At 44.4% G+C, this 26,201-nt stretch overlaps 1 protein-coding gene across 3 annotated transcripts in view; it reads left to right on the forward strand.

The window, feature by feature from the left end:
- ZRANB3 (zinc finger RANBP2-type containing 3) overlaps positions 1 to 26,201 on the forward strand; it is a 929,924-nt gene that overhangs the window by 457,334 nt on the left and 446,389 nt on the right. For all 3 annotated transcript variants that reach the window (XM_078681806.1, XM_078681805.1, XM_078681807.1), the window contains 2 exons: positions 14,695 to 14,873; positions 22,138 to 22,369. In XM_078681806.1, the coding sequence (XP_078537932.1) occupies positions 14,695 to 14,873; positions 22,138 to 22,369 (411 nt within the window). The remainder of the gene's footprint in view (positions 1 to 14,694; positions 14,874 to 22,137; positions 22,370 to 26,201) is intronic.

Raw genomic sequence — 26,201 nt, forward strand, 5'->3', positions numbered from 1 at the left:
TATACCTCAATATGTTTGATGCCGTCGTACCCCTTATAGGGGACTCCACTTGCTGTGCTTAGAGTACTGGTGCAGGCCACCTCCCCCCCCACCCCCACCCCCCCCCCCCACCCTGTTTATTAAGTGTTTTTCCTCACTGGCCATGTGGTTCTTTCCTTCCACTCTGGTGGTGCCCTTCTTTTCTAGCAGATACAAGGGAAGGGGCACGGTTCGTGACCTATGGTTCTTTGTCTGGGTCTGCCCTTAGTAGTTTTCCTTCTTTCTCTCTTTAGGCATTTGCGCTTTTTGTGCTTGTTTTTGCTCTACTCAGGCAAGTCGGGTCCCTGTCCACCCCCTTTTTCTCTCTTAGGCACCTTGTCGCCCTCCCTTGTCTGTATCTCGGCATGAGTGGCCAACTCGGCCACTCTACCTCTTCTAAGCCTCTGCTAGGCCTGTTTTTCCTCTGCTTTTGCCTTGTACGAAGCTGCGGATGCTTTCACTTTTTTGATTGGAACCATTTCCATGACACCTCCGTGGCCAATCCCAACGTTCTTTACTGGCCTGGCTGTCCTTCAGGTGTGTCTGCCCTTTTTGGGACTATATGGCAAATTTTCCTCTTCTTTTCTTCTCAGACATAATTTCCTAGTCTGTCTACCCCTGGGTCGATCGTTTGCTGGTTTGTGATCCCCTAGGATTCTTTCTGGGAAATTTCCTCCACTTCTTGTGAGCAATACACAGTTCTCACCCCTTTGGGCTCATCTCCCTTGTGCTAATAGGCTACTGAGTATGAACTTTGGTGGCATCCGGATCCTCAGCTACGTTGTTTTCTGGCTTGTTGGCTGGGGACGGGTTGTCCTGTTCATACGAGAAATTTCCTTTACTTCTGGCCTTTCTGCTTCCTAGGTTGTTGGTACTGCCTCACTATCTGTCCTTTCCTACTTGCCCTTTGGTTAGACTTTCATTTCTGGCTTTTGTCTTCCAATACTAATTTCTGTTGCGCTGCGACCTGGTTGTCTGCATAGACATCACAGGTGTTGGCACCGTCCACCTCTGCCCCTTTTTTCAGTCCTTCATTGTGGTCTTTATTTCTCTATTCTAGCGGGATTGGTTCTCCCCTCTGGTTTTCTTTTCAATTGGTTCTCAAATGCCTAATCGTACAGTTCTGTCAGTAGTGGTGTTTCTGTCTGTTCCCTTGGTTTTCTGGTGCGTGTACCTCTGTCCCACCCTCTCGCTTTAGACAGGGCCATGTGGCGGGTTTCCAGTTTGCTGTTGTTTCGCCTTCGGCCGATAGTCACTGTTGTGGTCGTTGAATGTACCCTTCTTGTGCACCTATTAGTGTTAAAAAATATATATATGTATGTATATATATGTATGTATGTATGTTCTTATCCAACATAGCTCCTTCACTTCATTCCCATATATATATATATATATATATATATATATGGATTAGATTAAAAGAGTAGGGCTGTGCATCATTTCACTAAAGTAAAAACAAGCATGGACCTAGAAGGCTTTTAATACATACCAAAGAGAAAGGAAAAACTGAGAAAGAATAAAAATGGGTAAGGTCACCAGATTTAAGATTTTAGTCCAATTTTGATGATGTACACTATCTTGCAAACTCATGACAATCCTTGATTCTAGGCATTGTCCCTCTAACACACAAAAAACCAAATAGACACAGTAGGTCTCAGTGTTTCTGAAATGTGGAAAAACTCTGTAATTAATTCTACCAGATTGATGATTTCCATATTTACATCCATAGTTGTATTACATGGCTGCCCAAGAAGCCCCATCAGAGTATATTTAGTACAACCAGAGTCGGTTGTCCTATCGGTGTGCATAGTTATAAAAATGATTCGTGATATGTATATACTGGCACATTCCATACATCACAGTTACAGTAAAGTTATTCACATAATAACTATAGAGTATAGCAACTGGACTCCAGTGCCCCCCCCCCCCATACACCTGCTGCTGATGGTTCACTTCCCAGTGCTCTTGGGTACCACCATCCCAAAGTGCAGATGGTTTACTCTCCCAAAATACTACTGTCGATAGACTGATGAGTTGTCTCTCTGACTCCATTACAACCCCTCTGTGTTGTGGACATGGAGCACTGCCAAAGTCCTGCACTCCAAGTGCCCTGATTCCAACCACTACTATCTTGAAGGTGATCAATGGTATAGGCTAGATAAACAAAGCCCCCAGTTGTTGAAGTGCCTGAAGTGGTACCTGGATGCAAAGGGCCTCCCTTCCAGCGGACCGTCATGTAAGGATAATAGGGATCCCTGAAATCAGAATCTGAAAGCCGTCCGTAATGCGGATAGGGATCTGTTCCAGAGCTACCATGAAAGGCATGCATCATAGAGCTGGGATAACTTTGCTCCCCCATGAAAATATAGTGTTAGGAGACAACATTTTATTTTTAAACTTTATCCAGGAACTGTAAATTCACACATTATCACACCAGTGGAAGTTAGCTTGCCTTCGTGCTCCCAATAGCTTTTGTACTACCAGAAGGCATTTAAATCTAGTAAGCCTTTGACCGGTTTACAGAGCATCATCTCATCAGAACTACTGTGGTTAAAGTTAGGAGATTAATTCCTGTTATTCTTCTGGGAGGTGGGTAAAAATATTGACATTTTATAGGTTTCATAACTGTTGCAAATGTTCCTCTAACGAAGAGAGCATGTTGCCACCTTCACCATGAAATTATTATGATCTGGATAATCCCCTAAATGGAAGTAAAATATTTTTTACTGACCGCACACTGTAGTGAAAGGAAACATGGTTGATAAAGGGGCAGTGGATGATGACATAGGCTTAACCCATAATAGAATTGTATGTTGAGACTCTATGGTGTGTCTTTGATTCCACTTTCCCTGTACAAGACAGGAGAGAAGACGTTCCTATCCTGCTAAACAAATGACGGAGATTCCTTCTGATTTTTGCTCAAGTCCTTGAACACATAAGACTTGCTAAAGCTGCTGAGGAAAGCAGCCTCCCTACTTGATCCATAAATTCAGTGGAGTCCTTGGTCTGGTATGCTGCCGTTCCTACAGCATCTAGTTTGGAGACTATGCACTCAAAGCTTAGAAGTGTCTGCCTGGTAGTTGTGTTATTCTGAAGACTGTATAGTCTACAGCCTACAGACCACTTTTGGATGTGTTTCGCTTTTTAAAAAAATATATTTTTATTGGCATTTGCTGTCGAGAAGACAAAGGTAAAAGAAAACTTAGCATGTATAATTTGGCCTTATATTAAAGAGATACAATTCTATTGAGAATGTAGTTCAGGGTGTAGTTTAACACATCTGGGCTAGATCTTCATGCGATTACATTGCACCCCACTAGAATATTGATATGATGTTACATTTAGTGCCTTGTTCTCTCATTGTATCTTAGGGGTGTTTTATTAGACATCTCAATATATTGTAGAAAAAACATAATAACTTGTAATATATATTAATCAATCAAACATATAAAGCATTCAAAGTCTAGTATCTGAATAATTGTTGTAAATTCTGTTATCCTGTATCTGGTTTCACTCCAAGATATGTGGTCATGAGTAGTCATGTCTTTTTGGGGGTGTTGGTAAGTTTCAATTGGTTGGTTCATTTGAGGGAGGTTTGGGGCATTCACTCGTGATTTGTCATTCTGAGTGTTGTCTGGGGAGCTCTCCCCTTCCTCTCCTCCCCTGCTATTTCAGGCCCTCAACACTTCCGACCACAGTCCTGCAATTGGGTGGTGTCTCATGCCTCTATTGTCCTCCTCTATCAGTACCATTACTTCTGCTCTGGCCCAGGCAGTAACATATTTTTCCCAATCCAGTATTTTAGGCCCTATTGCTGCCCACCAACGAAGGGCTATACGTCTTCTTGCCAATATTAGCGCTAAATCCACAAATCTAGTACCCACTTTCCTGGGTTTAAGCTGTGGGAACAGGCCCAGGAAAAAGACCTCTGCCGTGAGGGGCAACGAGCGCGCCAGCACATCATATAGAATCTCCACATTCTGGTGCCAATACTCCTGTCGGACAATCCCAGACCATGTGTGTAAATCCCACATCAGGGGTCCCGCACCTAGGGCACTGTTGTCCCGTGGTCCCAAAAATTATGTTAAATCTGTGTGGGTGAGGTAAGTCATGTGTAGTAAGTTGAATTGTGTGTACTTAAAGTTAGAATTCCTAGAAACTTTCTTTGGGCTGCTCAGGGCTTTGCCCCAGTCTGCCTCGGTTATCTCCCTGCCTATTGTCTCCCCATTTTTCTTGTGATTCTGGGGCTTTACTGACATCTCCATGAACGCTCTGTGTAGCCATTTTACTAAGTGTCTTGCCAACCCAAGCGTCATCACCGCTTGCAGCAAAGCAAGCAAATCAGGCTCTCATCTCCTCTTCCCCATAGTGATCCTAAGGTCCCCAGCATTGCATGATAATTTAAGAATTGGCCCGGAGGCAAGTCATAGTGTATAAGGAAGTCTTCGAGGGGGATCAATTCTCCCTCCTGATAAGTCACGGGCTGCCAGTGTGCCTGCAGTCGTTCACTTTTGCAACTGAGCCTCCGGAAAGAGGGAGGTGGTCACACCTCTGTAGGCCCACCAAGGTAAGGTCAGACGCATATAGGGGGGTTCCTTTATTCAAGAAAAGTGGAATTAGTAAGTTGGGCGAATACAATACAGTGCCATCTTTCACATATAATTGAGTAATAGGAGTGCCTTTGCCCTCAGGTCTAATCAGCCATGCCAGTAGCCTCCCTGATTTCCCACCCTCAGCATGCTGTAGTTCTCGGTAGGCCCAAGGTCCAACAAGCACAATCGTTCCAATGCTGCGTTATATTTACTTTTGGCCTCTTAGAGATGTCCCTGCGATTCCTCCTGTACCCCAGATCTGGTTTACAAAGAGTGAATCTGGGCCTCCAGTTTGTGGAGCTCCTTATCGATTTCTTGTCTCGCCCCTATCGTCTTTCCCCAGCACTATCCTCTCACCACTATTTTTTTTTTTAAACATTTTTATTATTTTTCAGCAAAGAAAAAGTACAGAACAAGCATTCTCACCACTATTTTAAATGCATCCCACTCACTTAGGGAGGTGTTCATTGTGCCCTGATTAGTTTGGAAATAGTCGGAGATGGAGTAGTGTAATGATTGTCGAAAGCAAGATTCTTCCAAAAGGGCAGAGTCTAGGAACCAGACCAGAGTGGCTGCGCATCCGTGGGCTGGGAAGAAATCCATGAGTAATAGGCTGTGGTCTGATAGTGTATGTCCTAGGTACTCCGTATCGGTCACTGCAGGGCTTAAGTGAGTTGAGCAAAGAAACATATCTAACTGGGTGTGTAGGCAGTGTAGTGGGGGGTAGTATGAGTAGTCTCTCTGTTGCCCTTGTTGGAGTTGCCATGTATCTTATCAACTCCCAGGGTCCCATCCAGTCACGGAGGTCATATTTGCCATTGTGCCACGCAATGGAGGAGTGGATATAACTAAATATGTATCTGCCGCACAGTTATAGTCCCCTCCCAAAAACAAGTCACTCGCCGCCACTCCCGACAGAGGTCTGGAACGGTGATGTAGAAATTGAGTTTGATCGTGGTTCGGGGCATAAATGCTTCCATGTGTCACCTCCTTACCCATTAGCCTGCCTCCTTACCCAGTAGCCTGCCTTTGACCATCACGTATTGCCCCTCAAGATCAATAAGTATATGTGTTGCCCCAGCCACCTCCACAGTAAAGCCCCTCGTGAATATGCTGAGTATGAGGTCGCAAATAATTGCCCACTCCATCTTCGGCGAAGATGGAGGCCTTCCTCCGCTGTGAGGTGTGTCTCTTGTAGCATCACTATATGCGCTCCCCTTTGGCGTATATAGCTGTGTATGTTGTGGCGTTTAGTAGGGGACCCCATACCTCGGATGTCTCAGGATAGAAATGCTATCACCCTATTGAATGCAGTTGTGACTGCCATGCAAATAGTTGTGATGGTATCTTTCCCCCCCTTTGCTCATGTGAATGTGTGACCTGGTCCCATAAGCAGAGTGAGATTATATTCTCACCTCTGTATGCGCAACTGTAATTCCCTAAACCCAACTCTCCTGCCCGAGGGCAGCAGCGCAACTGCTGTCCACCCAAACCTGTAAATAAACAAACACATTAAGTTAGAATGCCGCCTCCAAGTACCCAGGCGGAACACTCTATCGGTGGGGAGAGCTAATGTAACTTAAGACTGAGTCCTTTGTCTTGGCCCACACTCATTGTCTAGAGCTGCACCGGCGGCCCTCTATTATATCTTGGTGCCTTATTACAGTACAGGCGGGGGTAATTTCAAGAGCCTTACCACCCCTTCCTGAAGTGTCTTCCAGTTCGGATATTGATATAGTGCATGTGGACCATTTCTTTACCCGGAATACTCGTATGATGTCATCTGCTGAGCGCCAGGTTACTATCGGTAGGCACACTTGGCAATCAATGGAATCTTCTGAGTCTGATGCTGCATATCTTGATTCCGATGAAGCATTAGTGGTTTGATCTTGTTTCTTCTGTGCTATGATCTGCGCTACCGCTTGCAATGCCACCTTCCTATCTTGTTCAGTTTGAGAGGCTGTAGGCTTCTGCAGTTGTGACTTTCTGAGTGAATGGCGTTGCCTCTTTCTGTTGGGGTAGTTCGATGCTCTGAATCCCAGTTGCTTTTTGGGCAGAGGTGTTCCCGCCTTGTATGCTTCCTACCAGGACCACGTCTCCTCCGAGTTGTCACAAAAATGAGTGGTACCATCTAGGATGATTCAGAGCTTTGCTGGGAACATTCACAGTTTTTTCATTCCTTCCTCTCAGAGGGCCTTTTTGGCTTCAAAAAAGGATGCTCGATGGGCCTGCACTTTGGCTGTGAAGTCCGGAAACATTATCACCTTGCTATTATCCAATGTGTATGGGCCATGTGTTCTGGCCTGTTGTAATATGCTGTCCGTTTCTCTATAATGGAGGAGCCTTGCCACAACTGGACGAGGGGGTCTCCCTGGCGCAAGACAATGGGCAGGATAGCTGCATGGCAGGCGATCGGTCGTCAAACACATAAGCTCCCCCTGTACGCGCCTGCTATGCCAATAGAGGGACATGCAGCATTATCGGTCGCTAACGACCAGGGGTCTGTCAAAGCACTTAGGGAAGCGGGTATCACACTAATGAGCGACTTATTCCCAGTGGGCACATACATTACTGGGGACGACTTAGCCTACATTCACAACTCTACACTACTATTCCAGTTCACGTGCTATAGATTACGGCGCACAATGAAAGAACATTACACGAGCTTCCCAGATGAACCCGAGACTTTGTCCGCACTACAACTGACCCTCACTACGCCCACGAAACGTAAGCTAGTCACTAAACTATACATGGCTGTACAGAAAGACACGCCACATAGCTCTGCCTCATGCCTGACACGATGGAATGCTGACATTGACCCCCACATAACGGAGGAGGAGTGGATGAAAATCTGCTCGATAACGGGACGACTAACTTCCAACAGCAACCTTCCCATCATACACCTTAAATTCCTACATCAAACGTATCACACTCCTCTTAGGCTGTGGAAAATCGGGCTAAGGGCGACAGCTGACTGCAGAAGGTGCGGGATGAGGGGGCGGGCTTCATACACATGGCATGGCAGTGCCAGCGGGTCTTTCAATACTGGGAGAAGGTACTAGCTCTCCTTACTGACATGACGGAATTGCATTTAAGTAACACTCCAGCGCTATGCCTACTGGGTCACGGCCCAAAACTGCAGGGGCTTCTTGGGAAATTTGTGCAACTGGCCCTGCTGTTGGCGAAGAGACGCACCCTGTTCACATGGGACAGTCGATTGTATCCTAAAGCAGACAACTGGCTCAAAGACATAGTGTATTGCCGAGATCAACTGGAGACCTACGCTGAAGAACTGCCACGATCCTCACGGCCCAGGGACATATGGGCTCCTTTGCGGGAATACTTACTGTCCCAAGTTGAGCTAGACTCTGACTGACATTGCCCATTACAACAACTTTTGGTATAAGATAATTCTCTGACCGTGGTCAGAGCGGAAGCGCGTTGAAAGGGGGGTTCCCAACTGGACACATTAATACATTCTGTTAGCTCTGAATGTGATGATGTTCATGCGACGCTGTGAGGTATGACCTTTGGCAATGTTTTTGTTTCTTTCATTTTCTTGGTTGTACATTGAAGAGCTTGTCGCTGCTGTAATATGACAAACAAAGATACATGCCTATTGTATGAATACTGTATGCTCAATAAAAGTTATTAAATAAAAATAAAAAAAAGACAATGGGCAGGAACCAGATGGGCCCTCTCAAGCCCAAAGAACTGAGCAAGATGATCCGGGGCTATAACTGATCGTAACCATTTTTCCATAAAAGTCACCATATGTGTCCCTTCTGCGCCCTCCGGGACTCCAATTATTCTTATGTTATTACATCGACTACGGCCCTCCACGTCTTCAGCCCTACGTTAAAAAATCACTACTCTGGTAGTGAGCTCTCCTAACTTGGAGCTGTTCAGTTTTTGTTCAGGTTATCGTTCCGCTACTGAACTCTCTCTAATTATTTTACTCGGTTTGTTAACTTACTGTGTTCCGCCTGCAGGAGCCCTAGGGGTATTGAGACCGCCCCAATATTCTGTAGTAGGGCGGTTTTGGTGTCCTTGATGGCGGCATGCACTCTGCCCTGGTGAGAGTGAAGTGAAACTTCTGCGCCATTGTTCCGTTCGTCTTCTCTTCCCAGGGGTATTGGGGAGGCTTCTCTCATGCTCGGTTGAGTCCCCCCATGTGTCTGCTTGGGCATCTTGCCCTAGTGGGAGTCCGGTGTCTTTCTAAGTGTGGAGGGGGGTCCTGGAGCTCTTACATTTGGTCTCTTTCCACTGGCGTTAGCGCACCGAGCATGGGGCCCATTTCGGTGCCATCTGTAAGTGGGAGGTTTCCAGTTGCCGTTTTAGTAGGGCCTCGGGGGGGAGAGGGCTTTGGTCTGCTCCTCAGTCGCAGCCGCTAAAGACTTGTTGTTTCGTATGGCCCCCACTTCCCCCTTCATTGAAGGGTAGGAGGGACCATACCCGGCAGCATCGTTCTGGCGTTCCACTGGGAGTGAGGACGGGGGGGCGAGGGCCAATTGTCACAATTGGCAGGCAGTGCACTTAGCAGAACCCGGTTCCCACCTGTTGGTCTGATTTGCTGTATGTTCGGTATTTTTATCGTCTCTCCCCTCCTAGGCAGGCCTGTAGTATGGGAGGTCTCAATGCTAACTGTGCTGGGGCCTCTCTATTCCTTCCCCGGTTCAGCCAGTCTTCTTGCAACCCTCTCACTGGGCCACGGCAGCGGCCTGACTTCCCACACCGATCCACTCCTCAACGTCAGTCCTCGTGTTCACTCCTTACGGCCGTGTAATTCTGAAGTGTTGCTGGGGAGTTACGGTTTTTGATCTGCCTTTTGTCTGGCTACATCGCTTCCTCTTCCGAAGTTGCTTTCTCTGGGCCTTGATGTTAGCCCCGACCTCCCGCGGCCAGCGCTGTAGTCGGGCCGGGTATCTTTAGCGGACCCACTCCATGTTCTCCCTCACGCCTTGAGGCTCTGTACCACTTTATCTGTTTCCAGCAATAGTTACCCAGTACGGAGGTCAAGGTTAGAGAAATGTTCCCTGGCGCCAGTCTCTCCGCCCTGGTGTCACTTTCAGCACATCGGTCCTGGGCGCTTGCAGTCCTGCATGGGCCAATCCGTGGCAGCTACTGGTTCTCGTTCCAAGACCCCCGCCAGATAATCACAGCCGACTCAGTTAGGTCCACAATGTAGTATCCAGTATATTCTGCCTTTCGAGAGCCGCCATTTACAATCTCGCCATTTGCTGCAGCAGGATTCATGTTAAACCGGGACAGAGCTCAGAGCTTACGGGTCTGCCCTGCTCGGAGTCTCAGCCACGCCCTTCTTGGATGTGTTTCAATTTATTATTTATATCCTTTGGAAACTGCTCCAAATAGGACAGAGTTAATTTGTCCACTCTTGAAGGAAAACAAACGTTTAGGTTGTTCTACTAAAGAGCATCTATTCATTTCCCGCAGATCTTTGGAAAGACAGAGTATCTAGTGCATCATATCCAAGCACTATGCATCTGTTTAATTATTTGGTAAATATATGTATACCAGTTTTAAATTGAAATTGTATTACACTCCCCACATCTCCCAACCTGCTCTTGTTCAATTTACTGGTCTTATTGGTAATATTTAATCAAACATTCTCAGTAGTTGTAGCTTAGGGGGGGGACATGTCACCTTCCTTTATGACAACCCCGGTTTACCAGATTTGCAGTAAAAAATCCCCTTTTTTCAGGTGGTATGGGCTATTAATCGCTCCACTGCCATAGTTTACCAAATTTGTCAGCACCACATGTGTTAAGCTGAATTTGCTTTTTGTTTCCATTGTCAGATGCGCTAATAGTATTTGATATGTTAATTTCCTGTTCCCCCACATGTACCCTTCCCACTATGGTGGGGATTGTCCCAAGAGTGTAAAATTTGGGTTAGCTGCTAGAAGGACCCCCCAACCTTTTCCTTAAAACCTGCTAGAATCTGCTTCAGATATATTCTTTTTTTTAGACCTGCCCACCATATATTTATGGATGTGCCCTCCTCCCCAGAACTCATCCATCCTATCTGTAGTGTGAAGAAACATTTTATGGAGTTTGTCTGTTGTTGGGTAGCATCCTAACAAATGTGGGGTACTGTTTTTATTAGGATAACTATTGTAATTCTGGGAGATAGTACATTTGCTAATATAGCCTAATGTTTTAAAAAATATATATTTATTATATGTGGCAAAGTCCATCAAAATGACAAAACACTGCAATGTGTATCATGAGCAGTAAATACTAAATGAAAACAGGAAATAGTGCAAATGAAATAGACATGTGCATGCAAACTCGGTTATTGAGTTGATATAGAGGTCGGGAGTGTACTGTTGCACTAATGTAATCACAAAGCAAACCAATGAACTTGAGCAGGAATGGGGTGAATAAACCCGAAGGTTGCGGCAGGTCACGTTTGTGCAGGGGAGAGTTGTGTGTGGGCGGGTGGAGAGGTTGGAAGTTCTGTGGTGGAGGAGCGCGTTGGGTGCAGACACCGGGTAAGTTTATGGGTGAAGGTCCCCATCTCAGAGGCGATGGATCACAGGGGGGTATGTGTGAGTCACGGGGGGAGGTTGTCGTCCCCACCCTATGTAGGAACTCTGAAAGGAGGGTATCCAATTTGGAGGAGATAAGCGTCATTTGCGCAGTTTGCCAAGTTCTTCATATCGGAGGGCATCCTCCTCGGCTTCCCCCCACTTGCACACTGCCCCATGCCATGCTGCCACTAGTGGGGCCGTTGGATAGCACTGTTGAAGGATGAGGGTGCGTTTGGCATGGAGGAGCGCCAGGGAAGCGAAGCGGACACGTACCTTGTGCTGCTTGCGGTATTTGAAAATGTCTAAGGAGCATGACTCCCAGGTGTGTATATCTGACAGTTCCATGACCACCCGCAAGATGTTATACACAGACTTTCAATAATCGCATAGGGAGGGGCAGGACCATATCATATGGGTAAGGTCTGCGTCCGGGGGCCTGGCAGCGTGGGCAGCTCACCCGGCGGCGGGGAAGTAGCAGTTCAGTTGGGCTGGGGTAAGGTATTCTCTGTAGAGTATAGAAAACTGTATCTTTTTTAATTGGGAGTTACTAAATACCTGTTCGGGAAATTCTAAAGCCTGTTACCATTCTTCATCGTGGAGTACTTGTCTAAAATTGTCCTCCCACTTTCGTCGGATTGCATTGAGGGGACCATGTTTAGTTTGTGAATAGCTCTGTATAACTAATTAAAAAGATCGCTGCAAACCAGTGCTCAACCCTTTAGTTCATATGACGTCCAGAACAAGAATGGGGGATTTATTCACCCTATACATTACATGAACAAAAAGAGCACAGAACTAATCAAACATGCCCATACGATCTAGCACCATGAAGAGAAAGGTGTTGAATGCCTTCTCTAGATCTAAAATGAGGCAGGCCGCACCTGAGAACCTTCCAGGAATTCGATCTTTAATATAAATGAGACAACAGATGTTCTGTGGGTACTTTGTCTCAGAACAAACCCATTTTGGTCAGTGTGGATTGGTTCCAGGATAACTCAAGCATATCTGTCAGCTAGGATCTTCCCGGGATTTTGTAGTGTGCTTCAAGTATGGCTATGGGCCTAAAGGATGGCAATTGTGTGCAGAAAAGGCCAGTAGTTTTTCCTCTTGCGTGCAGACAGTAGAACCCGAGATTGTAACTATCTCAGTGATAGTGGTAACCGTGTGGTGCTGCCTAATCAGCCAGGTCAAGAGGCGGGCTGATGTATCACCCACTCTGTCTACTTTTGCTGCATGAGCAATGAAGTTCACGCATCGAAGATGCTCAAGGAGGGCAGTGTAGGATGTTTTTGTGGTTGCGAACTGCATGGCAAGTGCGGGGTTGCGATATGCTGCTTTATTCATGTGAGGAAGGTGCTTTTCAGCATCCGCTATTTCTCTGTCCAAGGTCCTGCGGACTCCCACTATCTTTTGAATGCAGACGCTCTCATCACCACCTTGAAAGTGTCCCATTTCAGCGGTCTGGTAGAGGCTACGTTATGGTTCTCTGTGAAGTAGTGCCAAATGTGGTTTCCTGTTCTTCTCTGAAGACAGCCCTCCAAGCAATCGCGCTGGAGTTGCCATGTGGTCATTGTTGGGCAAGGGAGTGCCCACTGAATATACATCACATGGTTATCGTGATCGAAAAGAATGTGTCTTAAATTGGCTGAATGTTGCACAAGAAGTATCAAGGTGGCTGAGCAGAGGAAACGGTTGAGGCACACATGAAGACTATGGGGCGCTGATTAGAATGAGCATAGTTTACTGATAGGGTATTGGGTCCTCCAGGCATCTAGAAGGGACCAGTGTTGTACCGAGTATCCGTGGTGATTAGTCTATGTATAAGGTGGAGGAGCACAATGGGGGGAGGGGGGAGATCTATTTAGGTAAAGGTCCAGAACGCAGTTGTAGTCGCCCCCCAGCACCCAGGGCAATGCAGTTTTATGGGTTAGTGAGGTGGGAAGTGTGGTTAAGAAGGTCCCCTTGTCTGAGTTTGAGGCTCAATGCTCCAGCCATGAAGGCAGCCCTCAAGGATCTCGTATGGATTGTCTTTGTCCACTATTGCTTTTAGGCCCTGGAAGGAGAGTAAGTAGTTGCGTGAATTAGGCCCTTCCGGCGTTTACAGAAGCGTCCCAGTTCCTCCCCTGTTGTGTCTGTCTCCTGTTGGAAAACTATTTGTGCTTGTTGGCGTAGTGTAGACTGCATACCTCTGCCTAGCAGTGTGTATTCCCCGCACATCAGTGTAAGGAAGCAGATGTCCGTATTTGCTATCATTGTGTGGGTGAGGTGCATCAGAGAGCACGGGGGATATATAGCTTAATGTTTGCAAATTTGACAGTTTCTAATGGAAATGAGTGGACAGCAAAAAACATTTGCAACAATTCCCTCACCGTTTGAAGGCATTATGGGTATTTCAATATCTTCGGAGATTCTGAGATTCTTGGGCACAATTAAAAAATATATCTTAGATTTATAGCCATATTCCATATATTTGAATTTCAGTGCTTGGTAATACTTGGTCAGTACACAGTGAAACATAAAACGTGAGCCACTGCTCAATTACTGGCTATGGATACGCATCTTTTTTTAACAAACTAAGGAGTCAAACAAAGTTAGCACTATGTTGATTTTGTAGATCAACCCTGAATACATACATATTATACTTGTCACCAGATTTTCTTTTTCTCCGGCTATTTTTTAGTATTTTGTAACTTCAATGAGATTTTTCTTCGGGGGAAACACTAACACATCCACAAGTAATGATGGGTTGCTGAATTCAAGCTTATTGTTCCCAGAACTCTATAGCTTTATTGGTTCACCCAAGAAGTTCTCAACTTTTTTCACGAAAATGGGAAGCAATTTAAAGTAGCAAAACTAGAGAGTATTGACCACTCCTTAAAATGTTTGAGTCTTTAAAATTAGTCTTGTTTTTGAAAGAGGAGAAGGTTCTGATTTCAAAAGAGAAATGTTTTGTTTCTTTTTTCATTTTCATAAAATAACACACCTGGACAGTAATTTGCCATTTTTAAAAATAAGCCATATCTTGGCTACTTTTATGGACCACCATTGCAGAGTAATTAACAAATATCGAGTATCATTTCAACCTACAAATTTAGAATAACGATGAATGTTTGGCCTGGATATTATATGTGGAAACATGTTATGATGCATGAAGTGTGCAAAATGGCATAAGGGATTAGCACAAGGGAAAACCCCTTGGCAGTCAAGAGGTAAAACAAACTGTAGTGTTATGCAAGGTGTAGCATTCGGAATTATTCTATCGTTTTTACTGCTCCAAGAAGTCATACATCAAATTATCCAGAATGTGGTAATCCTACAAAGCTTCATTGCAACCTTAGGCTGCACAAAGAAGTGATGTATTCTACCTTAGACTTGGAATGAACTCAAACCCCTAGTCTCATCAGTTTCGTAATCCACACTGTGAAACCACTTGTTTCAATAATTACTGAATGTACAAGTTTAGAAGTATTGATCCCACGTTGATTTTCACATAACCTTTTGATGGTTTAACTATATTTTTTCCTCCTTTAGATGGGTCTGGGGAAGACAATTCAAGCAATTGCAGTTGCTTACTTCTATAAAGACGAATGGCCTCTGTTAATAGTAGTTCCTTCCTCTTTGAAGTATCCTTGGATAGAGGAGCTAGAGAAATGGATTCCAGAATTATGCCCTCATGACATCAGTGTGATCGAAAATAAAATTGACATTGGGTAAGTAAAGTTTCAGGTTTTTATGCAGTAAAAATGCGGGAAAAGTAGTCCAGAGTAAGGGTATTGAAGTATTTCACAATCCTAGTATTTGAGAACAGTGTTTTTTTTGGCCTCTGTGAATTTTTGTAATGTGTACCCAATTAATATGTGACAAGGCTCACAGCAAAAATCCCTAAAACTCCATTTAAATTGGGTGACAGGAAAACGGTTATTTTTTAAAAGAGTAATAACGCCTGATTCGAGGTAAAACATAAATGAGAATGGTTTACAAAATGTTCCTATTTATTCATTTATTCTCGAGCTTTTAGACCCAAATCATATTATTAGATTATATAGCAAAATACTGTGAAAGTATTATGTTGAAGATCGGATGATTTTATATTTTAAAGAAAATAAGACACAGAAGGAAGCCAACTGAAGACAGTCATTTTCATTTTGTCATGATAACCGATCTAGAATATGTATGGTTATGAGGCGCAGCGGTTTGGGGGAAGACAGGGTGGAATGGGTGCGACTGTTGTACACGCACCCCACTGCGAGGGTCAGGTCTGTTAAAAAACCTCTCATCACAATATCAGATAGCGCAAGGCACCCGTCAAAGATGCCCACTGTCACCGCTTTTATCTGACCTGGCGATAGAACCCCTGGCTGAACTATTCCGACAGGGAGGGGAAGGTATGGGATTGGCAATAGGGGGGAGAACATATACCATGTCTCTTTATGCGGATGACCTATTGGTTTACCAGTGTGACACCAAAAAAAGGCACAAAGACTGCCCCTCAACTCCTAGAGGTCTTTGGGGAACTGTCAGGCCTACGGGCCAATAAGCGTAATACATACTTGTTCCAGTGGTTGGACCACTGGAGCGCCCCTCGACCTACCTGCAGATCTTAATTGGGCATCAGACACGTTCAAATACCTAGGTATCCAGGTTTTTCATTCACCGGAAGATCTAAGAGAAGGTAACTTAGACAAGGCGCTTAGGTCACTTAGGTCTAACTTGTTGTTTTGGTGTACATTGCGACTTCCCATAATGGCTAGAATCTCCCTAGCTAAAATGGTCATGTTACTCCGCCTGCTATATTATTTCGCCAACCTACCAGTACTAATGCCCACAAGATGGTTCTGTAGCCTGGACCCCTTGACAAGACTTTCTCCGGGGAGATGGGAGGCGTAGAGTGTTGCTTCAAACTCTGAGATGTCCCATAGCAAAGGAAGGCCTGGGGTGCCAGATTTTGAGCTCTACCAACTAGCTGCCCAGCAGCTATGGTTGGCCCAACGTCAGGAAGGAGTGAACGCTGAGGGACGTTTTTAATGGAACCTAGCCAAAATCCCAGGCTACTGTTGGCAAAACTCTTGGACCACACAACAAAGGTTCCCTATAACTCGGTGCTACAGACTACAGCGCTACAGTGCTGGAGATGCTGCATAGAAAAATACCCGATACTCCAAAACACTCCCCTGAACTATCCCTGGTGGGGCTTCCACGCGGAGAACCACAGACAATCACTACTGTGGAACAAATGACACCCTGGGCAGAGGTGGGACTTGAGAATGTGGGGAACTGCTACCAAGAGAAAACCCTACTTCCCTTGGCAGAACTGAACTAGTGGAGGATGTGGTTTGCCATCAGGCCAGTTCCTTACATACGAGGTTGTAATGACCTACTTCTCTGTATGTTTTGGTGCTTCTGTCAGTCACCAGGTCATTACTTACCACATCCTTTCCAGAAAGACACCACATTTCACAATACTTACCTAAGAAAGGAATAAACACTGACAACATATAAGACCATTGCCGAGGAGCTTGCAAATAACAACAAGTCACAACACCTCCACATCTGAGAGGGTACGCAGAGCAAGTCACAACACCACTCTATCTGAGAGGGTACACAGTGCATGCTCCTCCTAGCAATGTATTGGATAGAATAATTAGAATTTAGACATCCCTGATGGGAGTCGATTTCCCTTCCGTATCAACAATTACCCATTAGAGGGGAATCGCCCATCCCTCTGTAAGTACTTGGTAAAAAAGGGTCCCAACCTTCCCTCATAAGGAATGCAAACAAATGATATGCTCTAGGGTTTCTTTATTACATGATAATAGAATGACAAGGAAGAAGAACACAGTAAACATTTGTAGCAATCACTAACACGTACATATACATAGAACCTGAAAATAAAAGCATAGTTAGATACATTAAGTACACCTGGAACACCTCACCATAATCTTAGGAGTCTTGTCATCTGAAGAAGGGTCCGTCTCTCTTCCCCTCTCTGGTTGGATCAGGACTCTCTGTTGCACAAACTTGTCTGCACGTCTGCACCGTGATGTATCATCAGACCGCCAAAACACCAGACCACCATCTCACCATCTCAGAATCTCTCCCTTTCTCGGACCCCCTTTCTCTAATATAGAATGCACCTCTCCATCGAAGTTTCTAGCTAACTCCGCCCACAGTTCTCACTGGATTCCTGTACCACCTCGTACCAAGAGCACAACAAGCAGCTGGCCAAGCGTTTTGCTCTGACTTGGCACGAAGAGAGCACATTCCACAAAATAAGAACCGGTCCTGTCTGGTTCACTACTGGTGGACAACACATGTAATCTCAAATATAACCTCTCACCTACTGAGGCTCAGAAGATGACTGCAGTTTAGAATATGGAGTTGCTCAAGCATAGGCCTCTACTACTTGGAAAGCAGAATGATATTAGACCACGACAAAGCCAATAGGCTAAAGTCATAATTCACCTAACTCAAATAACACTATGCACTTAATCCCTCAGTATCCACTATGGAGCACATGTGTGAACCATCACCAACAACACTGCACCTTGACATCCCATACCTTCTATTCTTTGGCAAGATTATTGTAATGCAAGACCATCCTACATTAAGGCTAAAGTAACATAGCACACTAAAATCAGTACACAATGGTGGTGATCGAGGGTCATCACAGACCATCAGACCACTAAAGTGGCTCATTCACTACAGAGGTATTGCAGTGAGCCTTTGGGCAGCTATAGGGCCTGAACAGAGAGGAACCGGAGGCGCATGGGGTGTTGCACTGATTGATTACCTTGGGTACAACGAGACACCAAATCAAATGGTTTTATGCGTTCCTGCGTGAGGCCTCCCTGGCCCCGCTACTGAAGCTGCGGGGGAAATGGGAGAGAAATCTGGGATGGGAACTGACTGACAAGGAATGCAGCAGAGTCCTAAAGTCCCCTAAGAGAGTACAGCGTAACACACGACTGAAGTATGTTAAATTTAACTATGTGCATATGACTTACCTGAGACCTAAGATCGTTTTTTGCCATCGGGGGGGGGGGGGGGGGGGGAGGGAGCCGGGGAGATGTCCGAGATATAACCACGAAGACGCAGAGGTCTGCTTACTGGGACTCTTCCCCAGACCTCCTAAGCGTAAGGTAGGAAACGGGTTTGTAGACCTGGTGCTTACTCTCCCCAAAAGGCGTAAAGCGCTAACGTGGAAATCACCTATGGGACTGCAGCTGAATGTTTGGGGGAAGGAGATGACTAACTGGGCTGGGGCCCGAGGAGAGAGCGTTGCGTAGGGAAGAGTTGAGGGGGCTGCGACAACGCCCAATAGTGGAACAATGGAAGGACACATTACATACCTGGGAATACCCGAGCCCTCCAAGTAGCACGAATGAAAAAAACGAATCCTCCCCAGGTTAGAACAGAGAGGAAATGGGATCCCACCTGATGGTGTTTGACTGAGTTCGTAGGGCCTGCTGAGTGGAGGCGCCCCCCTGCCTTGTGGTAGAGAAAAGTAGATGCTGTTTGGATGGGAGGGTCCTGTATGGGGACTGAGCCTGGTGCCATCCGGGTCCTGAATGAATGACCCCTCCCCGTACACTTTAAGTCTCATAAATACGCATCTACAGTCTGATCCTCACTAGTTAAGCCAAGTAGTTAAATGTTTTATTATTAGTTATTTGTTCTAAGTTTTTTATTATATATGATTCTTGGATCGCAGCGACACCTCCTGTCCAGACGTAGTTACCCCGACATACAAGAGAAACACATTACATTGGTGGAGGGACAGACATAAGAAAAGACATTTGAATTCTAGGTCATGCAATGGGCGGAATGAGCAAAACTGATTGACATGTATCATATCTGTCATACCCTCCTTTAGAGTGCTGATCAGGGATCAATGGTGCTATGCAATAACACTAACTTCTGTAATATTTCAATACAAGAAAGATATCATGACAAATGTTGGAAGAATTTTATGTGATGAAGAATATATAAAGAATTGCCATTAAAGATATGTTTTTTTTAAAAGTGGGTACTGTTTTAGCTTTGTGGCACCCAGACCTGACCCATACTACAGACTCCATGACTGGACACAGCCTTCCAGATGAGAATTTCAGTGCTGTGTATGATCTCTAAAGTAAGAGCAGTAATCAGGTGAAGTGTTTGAGAGTTAAACACAGTTATCCAGTATTGGATCTTTCATAGATTCACATGCTTGAATCAGAATAGCAAGCAGTATTATAGGTCAGCCGCAGTCAATCCATTGGGGCTGAGGGCCCCCCCACCATTTGCTCCTCACAAACAGTGCCTGCCAGGCTGAAAAAAGGTCATCCTGACAGATACTTCATTTTCAGGTCAGGCAGCCAAGAGCCAGACATGCGCTAAATGCGCAGGCTCCTGTCTGCCTGAGCAGTACTTTGCTGGGCTGAGGAAGTCACAGCACCTGTGGGCATGACCTCCTCAGCTCAGCAAAGGTCCCTGAGGCCCTCCCCACCGTGACGAGGAGTAGCGTCACTGAGTGCCTCGCACCTGGGTGCCTCAATTTTAAGCCCTGAAGCGCCCAGGGTCGAGTGTCAATCAGTGGCACTTCATCACAGAGTGGGATGAGGTCAGCAGTCTCACTGACACCATCCCACTCTGTGATGACGTTGGGACTTCTGCCTTCTTCATTGACTCATTGACTGGCGTTAGGTCAGCCAATGAGGAAGGCAGCAGTCCCAAGCCTCCTGGGACCTCCGAGGCAGAGCTGCAGGTACGTTAGGTCAGCCAATGAGGAAGGCAGCAGTCCCAAGCCTCCTGCGACCTCCGAGGCAGAGCTGCAGGTAAGTGTGTTTTGTTTTTTAAATTAATGTTTGGTGCGTGCATGTATAAATATTAGATAATGAGTGTTGTGAATTAATGTGTTTGTATGTGTGCACGTGTGCGAATTCATGGCTGTGGGTGTGCCTGTGTGTCCCGTCTGTCCCCTCCCTCCTAAACTTACCCGCCACCACTGCTGTAGGTAATTGAAAAACCTTAGTGGATGGTGGGTAAAAACAATACACCTTTGTAGAGGTTAGTATGAACTTACAGCATATATCATATATACATCTCAATACAGCCAAACAGATATGATAAGTACATAATCACTTGTGTTTTACGTTTAGATAAAGAACATAAATAGCAAAATGAAGTAGCAATATACCAAAGCCAGGAACATTTAACTTGAACATAAATAAACTCCTCTATTTAGAGAGGCTCACCTTATTGGAACAAATGGCCTAACACTGCCTGGCCTATGGCTGTGTCGCTTCGCTGTACCGATTCCAGGCAGTAGTGCTGCGTGAATGTGTGGGTTCTCTCACACATCGTAGCACAGCATATTTTCTCCAACGGAGTGCCTGCAAACAGAGCAGCCGAAGCGCTTACTGCTCATGTGGAATGAGCTTTAGCTCTTCTTGCTAAGGGTTTGCCCTCTTTGGAATAGCAAAACTGAATTGTCGCCCAAAATCCATCTTGCGATCGTAGGTTTTGTCACTACTGTGCCTTGACAACCTTGGCCATAAGCTACATATAGGTGGTCAGTCTTGCACATGAACTTAGTTCTGTGAAGGTAAACTTTGAGACACTGCTTGATGTTCAAAGGTTGAAGAGACTGCCCAGCCGGTGAGGTTGGGTTGGTGAAAAAAGTTCAGAGGATGACAGGCTCATTGAGGTGGAATTGAGAAGGAACCTTTGGGATAAACTTCAGGTTTCTTCTGAGAAGTATGAATTCATCTCTGAAATTAAGTGGTAAAGGCCTATATCTCTCTAACCCTTCTGGTAGAGGTGAGCGCAAGGAGAAGAGCAAACTTCCACGTGAGAAACTTTAATTCAGCCTTATGAATGGGTTTGAAAGGCTTCTTCATTAGTTATTCGAGGACCACACTGAGATGCCATTCTAGGGGAGGAGCTCGCACCGGTGGAAAAGCTTTGAAGAGTTCTTTCAAGAATTGCTTTATGAGCCTTGTAGAACAGAGAGATAGTCTGTGCCGAGCGTCTGTACCTTGGAATTGCAGCAAGGTGAACTTTGACCGATGAATAAACCAGGCCTGACTTGGCCAGAGAAAGAAGATATGTGAATCTATAAAAGATACCAATACTGGATAACTGCAGTTACAGGTAAGTATCGTTTTCGTCTCCATATTGGGCTTCAGGGATTCAACATAGTACTTTAGATGACCGCTTCACTAATGGACACTTTAGAAATGGCTCCACAATTTGAAACTATGTGAGACTTGGCGTTTAATAGAAGTAGAGCATTTCCAAATAAAGCATCTAGAGCATTATGCAACACTCAAGATAAAGGATGCAGACCTGCACTATATGTGCAATTTTCAGAACTGCCCAACAGTTTGCTGTCCTCAAGATGAGAACTCTAGAACAAGAAAACAACGCTCCAGAATTGACCATAAGAGCAGGGCACATTCCTTTTGCTCTCCCTATGGCTTTGCCGTATTATTTCCTGATCCACTCACCTTAGGTCATCTGGTAAGAAAATTACAAGATGTTCAAGGGCATCTGCAGTCCTGTTGCCTATGCTACAACTGTTATCTGAGGGACGCTTACAATGATACTGCAAACATGTTTTACTTGTTTGGTGTGTTCAGGAAGCTTGCACTGATACTGTCCATGATATTTTTTTTATTAAACTAGTTTCAAAGAACAAAAGCCAAACCTGTGACTTTGTCAATGCTAGTTTTTTTTTTTTAAATGGATTGAAGAATGGGCAGTTTCTCCTGTGAGTGATAGATGGCCACATGCACGCAATCACATATGGTAGAGGCCAGAAAAGCTCTGAATTTGTATCTTTGAGTAACAGCACAAGATGACAGGTGTGTACAAGTTGCAAACACGAGAAGCCGAGAAGAAGTTAGAGAATCACTATAAATGTAAGTTTATCGTTTTGTGATGACTTAATTCCTAAAATACTACAATTGCTTTTTTTCTAATCTTTTGCAGAAGAATTTCAACTTGTAAGGTGACTGTTATGGGATATGGCCTACTTACTACAGATGCAGAGACCTTAATAGATTCTCTGTACAAACAAAACTTCAAAGTTGTTGTGGTTGACGAGTCTCATTACATTAAGTCCAGAAGTTCCTCCCGAAGCACCATCTTGGTACCAATCGTGCAAAAGTCTAATCGAGCCATTCTTCTCACAGGAACCCCTGCATTGGGACGCCCAGAAGAGGTAGCTAAATTATATGAAGGCAGCCAAATATAGTGCAGATGCAGTTTTCTGAACGTCCGCTGTATTTGATTGTGTAGGCACAGCTTGTAGCATTGACTAGTGTACTGATGTCTCATTACTGCCTATTGTACACTGTCTGACCTCTTTGTGTGCACAATTTGCTCTATTCTGCTCATGGAGCACACTTTTTCTAGATTGAATTGTTTCCTGTTGCGAAATGAGACATGATCATTTTTGTACTGTGTACCAGAGTGAACATGATCACCAGTCACATACCCTTAATAATGTATTTATTTAATGTACTCTTACTGCGCTATACAGATATGATGAGCACATAACATAAACAGGAATGGTGGAAGCAATTCAAAGATAAATGATTGGGTGAGTGATTGAGAGAAGTAGACTTGACATGCTTAAAGAGATCCATGGAACGGTGGACTGATATCTTTCCCGGATGCAGAGCGGAATCTGATTTTATAAGACTCTCTGTATTCTTTTCCAGGCCTGAATGCAATACAGTAAGATTTTTTAAATGTGCCAAAATAGGGCTTTGATCTTTAAAATCTTGACTAATGTTTCTGGCGTTGATAAATCTTTGCAAAATATGTACTTTAGAAAATCATATTCATTGCACTTCGGGATTTCAGACCTCAAAAACAACCATGATCTACTGAATATAACAAATCCCTTAAATGAGTTAAGGGTGACAATGTAACAACAAAACATTCTTACTCATACAAATGAAGAGCTTCACTAGTGGTCAGGGGGCTGAATCAATTTGATTTCCCTATCCCTACATTGCTCTGATTATTTTGGAATGACATTGGGAAATGTTGTATTGCATTCCTGCTCAATTACCCTGAAATGAATGTTGCCCCAGCCTCAGTGTTATGTTAATTTGAAATCATTGGTATTGGATAAGAAAGGGTAGATGTGTTTGATCAACATGACATCAGCTATGACTCAGACCTGTAGTGGTGTCCTTTGATAGAAAATGCCCAGTTAAAACATTAGCCTGCCTCAAATGCTTTGATTCATTTTAGAGTCAAGTCAAGTCAAAAACCACTTTATTCGATTTAGTTAAAAATCATAAAAGCATACTACAGTCAATAGAAAAGGGCAATTTGATATCATAAAAATTACATACAGAATTATCATTTATGTACACGGTTTAAAAACAATTTAAAAACAGCTAAAAAGAGAAGGTAATTATTAGCCAAAATTGCAGATACAAAGAACATATTTCATCTTCCAAAGAGTACCCCCATGTTACATTCTCAATCGCCTCCTCCTAGTCCTAACTGCAGCAACAAGATAGCTTGCCACGCTAAACATGACCAAAGGTGAGTCCAGCAGTTGGAGATATAGGAGGGCTGGTTTTGCCTGGAGAAAAGCTTTATCCTTCAATAAGGGTACCAGGTACTTCTGTCTGGGCGTGTTATAAAAGTAGCAAAACAGCATTAGGTGCATGTTATCCTGCCTCGAAAAATTATCACAGTTACATACAGGTGCATCCTCCTGCTTAAACCAACCCTGGCTGTCGCACAGAACCATATAAATCTGGTTGAACCGGAATTTTACTAGAAGCCACCTATGAAAAGGGGTATTCACTGTAGCAAGGTACGGCTGCATATCTAAGCAGGTGATAGTTATGTAATGAGCTCTAACAATGGGCTTAATGAGTTGCTCTCTCCAGGGTCTTCAATTTCGAGAAATTGAGCTTGACCCAATTTAAATCAGATTTCTTCAGACCCGTGGGAGCAGTAAATATCTCTGGGCGTCCTAATTCCAAAGAGCACCTATGGATGTATGACAGCCAAGCAATGTTATTGGATTTCTCCAATTTTAAACAGTCCAACAGTATTTTATGGTTTAAGCCTAAATTATTATTAATCCAGGTCCTAATCCATAAGAGAATAGGTGCCATTGAAAGGATATCGGTGATATACCCTGAACCTAACTCCTGGTGAACTGAAAATGTAGCTGTCGATTGAGGGAGTCCTAATAAGGCCCGAAGGAACTTATTTTCTTCCCTTTGAATGATTTCGGTATTCACGTAGCCCCACAAACCTGCGCCATACCTGGCTATTGCCAGAGTTTTTGCCCTATACAAGCTTAATAAAGCACCGCTCGGCTTTCCTCCCAGTCTCCTAGAAAAACTTAAAATAGCATTTGTCGAACTCCTCACCGCTTTAGTCTTGGCTGTAATTTGAGGTAACCAACTACCCTTTGTATCAAAAATCACACCAAGATAAGTAAAAATTTTGACATTAATGATCACTTCACCATTACAATAAAACAATTTGGAATTGTTTTTAACAGCCCCAAAAGCCATAACATGGGATTTTGAATTGTTTACCACTAAGTCAAGTGAGGACATGAACTCACTAAATGCATTTAAAAGTCTCTGCAGGCCTAAATGTGTCCGAGCTATTAGTGCAGCATCGTCTGCGTACAGGAGAACGGGGATGCGAGTATCCCCTGCACGCGGCGTATCCAAGGTAGCAGTTAAAAGGTTTTTCTCCAATGAGTTTATATAAAGAGTGAACAACATGGGGGCGAGGATGCAGCCCTGCCGTACACCCCTGCTTGATTTGAACCAGCCTGTGCGATTTCCTTCTTGGTCCATTCTGATCGATGCCTTTAGGTCTTTGTGAAGTTCAGCCAGAAAATGTACAAGAGGAGGATCAAGACCCAATTTCAACAGCATAGTCCACAGCCGCGCTCTGTTCACTAGATCAAAGGCCGTGGACAGGTCCATAAACGCAACAAAGATTGACCCCTTTGATACCGTAGAGTATTTAGAAATTATCAGATGGAGATTTAAACACTGGTCCTCTGTACCTCTTCCTGAGCGGAACCCATACTGGGCATCCGATAAGATGTCATTTTTCAGAGACCAATTGTTGATTCTTGCCAATAAAACTTTGCCCAAAACCTTCATAGAAGAATCCAACAAGGATATGGGTCGGTAGCATTTGGGATCGCTTCTTTGACCTTTTTTAAAAATAGGGACAATGATTGAACAAGCCCAAGTTTTTGGCAAACCCCCCTCAAGTACACAGTTAAAAACATTTGCTAGTAGCTCTGCCCACATGCCTGGGTTTAGCTTATAAAGATCCAAAGGAACCCCATCTGGACCGGGGGCTTTGTTTGCAGCTGAACCTTTTATAGCAACCTCCACTTCAGTATTAGTGAAACATAGCTTTGGAGGAGAAATTGTGAAACAAGACATACTAAATGTCTCGACCATTTCATTTGACCCATAGATATTAGAGAAATGTTTGAGCCACTCTGCTTCAGCTATGTTTACTGCTATATCTGAATTGTTTGATTGAGCAAATAAAGGGTTATTGATTATAGACCAAAATTTGGAGCTTTGTTTAAGGGTAGCAGAATCCATCAAGGAATCTCAGGCTTCCTCTTTAATAGCCTTTTTTCTGTTCTTTATTGCCACTGCATATTTCTTCCTCAAGTGTGCCACCAATGACCTATCTCTAGGGGAGTGTTTAAGCGCTTCCAACAGAGCAGAATGTGCCTTGGAGCATGTATGGTCAAACCAACCAAAAGCTGGGGTAGGTCCCCTCTTTGGTCTAGCTATAAGCTCTTTTTCCACTCTAGCGCAAATATCCTCAAAAGCGCAAACTACCTCCCTCCCCCCCATGTCTGAATCCCTACATATCCCAAATTCCGCTGCCATATTTTGCTCAATTACGGCAAGGAAATCCTCAGGGCAAACTTTGCACCATTTAAGGCGCCTTCCCTGGTCTATGCTCCTCACATCCTTCACAGCGGTGGACCTCAAAGCCCCTTTGCGTAGACCCATGGAAGC

Source organism: Lissotriton helveticus, chromosome 3_1, assembly GCF_964261635.1.
Source record: "Lissotriton helveticus chromosome 3_1, aLisHel1.1, whole genome shotgun sequence".
Classification (NCBI taxonomy): Eukaryota; Metazoa; Chordata; class Amphibia; order Caudata; family Salamandridae; genus Lissotriton; species Lissotriton helveticus.